General features: G+C 41.6%; 1 protein-coding gene across 2 annotated transcripts in view; it reads right to left on the bottom strand.

The window, feature by feature from the left end:
* Nucleotides 1–3,231, bottom strand: part of LOC109966939 (potassium voltage-gated channel subfamily KQT member 2-like) — an 81,000-nt gene that overhangs the window by 40,278 nt on the left and 37,491 nt on the right. For both annotated transcript variants that reach the window (XM_020612199.1, XM_020612200.1), the window contains one exon: nt 1,803–1,978. In XM_020612199.1, the coding sequence (XP_020467855.1) occupies nt 1,803–1,978 (176 nt within the window). The remainder of the gene's footprint in view (nt 1–1,802; nt 1,979–3,231) is intronic.

Raw genomic sequence — 3,231 nt, 5'->3', positions numbered from 1 at the left:
GATGTTTACAAAAGCTCATAAAAAATAAGTGATTTTATGACCTGTATTTTTCTCCTTTACTGTACTAAAAATGAACCCAACTGTGACTTCTGTGTACGTTACATTCCTAATAAACAGTTACTTCCTACAAATTTCTAGCACGTTTTGAAACACTGGCTTTTACTGTGCAAACTGATAAACCCCTGAAAAACTGGGCCTTTTCTTTTATTTAAAAAAAGTGGTTTCCATTTGATGCCCATTTTTATCAGAATTAGATGATGTGAACTACATGCATGCAACTTTATCCCTGCTGAAAAAACTGGATTCTGTATATCATGCTGCATTATGCTACGTAACAAATGCAGGCTCACACACTCATCACTGCATTTTAAATGAGTCTTTTGGATGGTCTTCTCTATACCAAAGGAGAAAATGCATATGTTGCTCTTTACTGTTAAAACGCGATTAGGTAAACAACCCACTTAGATCTCCAGTCTTTTATCCTAACACACCAGCAGCTATGGTACGAGATCTGCTGCTTGAATTCTATTAAATGTTCTCAGAATGTCCTCTGAGCTAGCGTCCTCTTTTCATGCATGCTGGGCAAAGCACCATTACTTTAGAAACACTTCCTTCCCTAAACGTCTTTTACAAACTGCCCTGAAGGCAACATGTTGCTGTTTACATACCTATTCACTTTTATCTTTACACAGAGTTGAGGTCTCGCATGCCTCTCTGCGTCTCTTTATTGTAAACCATCCACCTTCTCCTAATTCAGAGTTTTTAAGTGAATTCTCAGACTTTCTGTCTGATTTAGTGCTTAGTACAGATAAAATAATCATAGTAGGCGACTTTAATATTCATGTAGATGCCGACAATGACAGCCTCAACAATGCATTCTGTTCATTATTAGACTCAGTTGGCTTCTCTCAAACTGTAAATAAACCCACTCACTGTTTTAATCACACTCTTGATCTTGTTCTGACATATGGCATTGAAACTGAACACTTAATAGTTTTTCCCCATAACCCTCTTCTGTCTGACCATTTTCTAATAACTTTTGAATTTCCATTAATGGATTATATTCTATGTGGGAAACAATTCCACTACAGCAGATGTCTATCTGACAATGCTGTTACCAAGTTTAAGGAAATAATTCCATCTTTATCTACTTCAGTGCCGTTTGCCAACACAGTGGAAGGAGGCCGCCTTAACTTTACTCCCACACAAGTCGATAATCTTGTTGATAGTACAGCAGCCTTCCTGTGTAATACACTTGATACCGTTGCCCCTCTGAAAAAGAAGGTAGTGAAACAGAGGCGGCTAGCCCCGTGGTACAGCTCGCAGCTCCGCTCCCTAAAGCAGGCATCACGAAAAATAGAAAGGAGGTGGCGCGATCTAGCATAAGCTTGGTTTTGTGTCGTCCCATGATGGAGAGCTCTTCTCCTCCCACCTCCATTTTAGTTTTATATGTCACCACACATCACACGTCAAACTGTACGTCTCCTCTCCATGACTTTGTTGTGATTTGGCACTATACAAATAAAACTTGAAGTGAATTTACCATTTCTCTTTGTATTATATTTGTTTTAACTTGAGATGTTTTTTTATGTGAAAAGTTTTGTGCTTCCATGTTGACCAGAATTTCCTGGAAAAAGAGATCTTGTATCTCAATGGGACCTTTCTGTCTAAATAAAGGATAAACAAAATAAAATAGTTTCTGTCTTAAACTGTTTGCTTGACACATCCATTGACTCAATAATTTCAAGAAAATAATCAACAGATTAATCAATAATGACAGTGATCATTTCTTTTAGCTCTACCTTGCTGTGGGCATAGACCACTGATCCCAGCAGTTTCCAGGTTCCTCCTCGTCGGTCCATCCGGATCATCCTCAGGATCTGAAGGAACCGAAGAGACCGGATCGCTGATGTTGCAAAGACGTTCCCCTGAGTCCCCGCAGCCAAGACCGAGATGGAAGCTATCAACACCATGATGTCTGCAGATAGGTCAGAGAGAGATGGGGTGTGTAAGTGTAGCTGTGTAGGTTCTGTGCCCAAGATGCTGACATAACGCTCACTGATACACACACAGATACATGTCTCTTTATGCCTTTGTGTGGCCCACGTTCTGTGACTTCTTTGTGAGGGCCACCACTTCTACTATAGCTACAATGGTGCAAAACACAAATCTATCATGAAGTGGCAATAGAGAATCAAAATGTCACTTCAGAATTCAGAAAACTCAAAATAAAAAAAAATCTTTTTCTTCTACATGTGTGAGGACCGGAGCCTGCTGCCAAGCAGATTTGGTGAACTGGACCTTCTGTCACAAAGCACCAAAACGATGCATGTTAAATCACCAGATTTTAGCTGATCTTTCATAACTGTCCCATCTTACTTTCCTGGTTAACCCAAACCACAGCATTACAGAGATGGAAGCATGTGGTTTTTAATTTTGCCAGTGTAAAGTGTACTTAACCCTTGTGTGGCATTCACTTTTTGGACCAGAGGTGTGTGCTCCTCCCTGGGTAAAGTGTAGCAGAGGCTTGGGGAGGGGGGGGTTGTCAGTGTGAGGGCCCAGAGATGATAAAAGCCTGGCCGGAGATGTGTGGTTCTCCATGGGTGAAGCAGAGTGCAGCATGGCCTGTTTGGGACTTAGAAAAATTAATGACTTGAGGTCCTGGTACACAATATTGGGAGTTAGAAAAATTTCTGTTCCCACACAGTGTAATACCAGAGGCATGAAACTCCATTTGGAGTACCAGGGGCACGAAGTTGTGGCCGGGTGGTTTTAAATTGTTTAGCCCAGGGAGGGGGCTTAAGCATGGGTACACAGGTTCAACCGGTGCACTGGGTGCCTGGAGCTCTGGTTCACCAGGGGAGCTAGCCAGTTCCCTTCCCCCCACTATGGAGCTCCATTCCCGGGGTACTCCCTGGTGATAACGGGGTACACAGGCTCAACCGGTGCCCTGGGTGCCTGGAGCTCCGGGTCATCAGGGGAGCTCCATTCCCAGGGTACTCCTTGGTGATAATGAAGCATAGAGTCCCAGGGGCTTTGGTTCAGACTATTTATATGTAAATATAATGTATAGTCCACGTAGGTTCAGGTCAACAGCTTTTTTTTCTTTTGTCAGTTTTCTTTTAGTAAAAATCTAAAAAAGGTCCAATTTGACCTGGACACAACACAAGGGTTAAACTTGATTGTATTTACATCTATTAAAAATGTATTATAAAAATGGTATATGGTATG

This window comes from Monopterus albus, unplaced genomic scaffold (genome assembly GCF_001952655.1).
Source record: "Monopterus albus unplaced genomic scaffold, M_albus_1.0 scaffold121.1, whole genome shotgun sequence".
NCBI classification, from domain to species: domain Eukaryota; kingdom Metazoa; phylum Chordata; class Actinopteri; order Synbranchiformes; family Synbranchidae; genus Monopterus; species Monopterus albus.
Note: the sequence above shows the minus strand (reverse complement) of the source record. Positions and strands in the feature narration are given on the sequence as shown.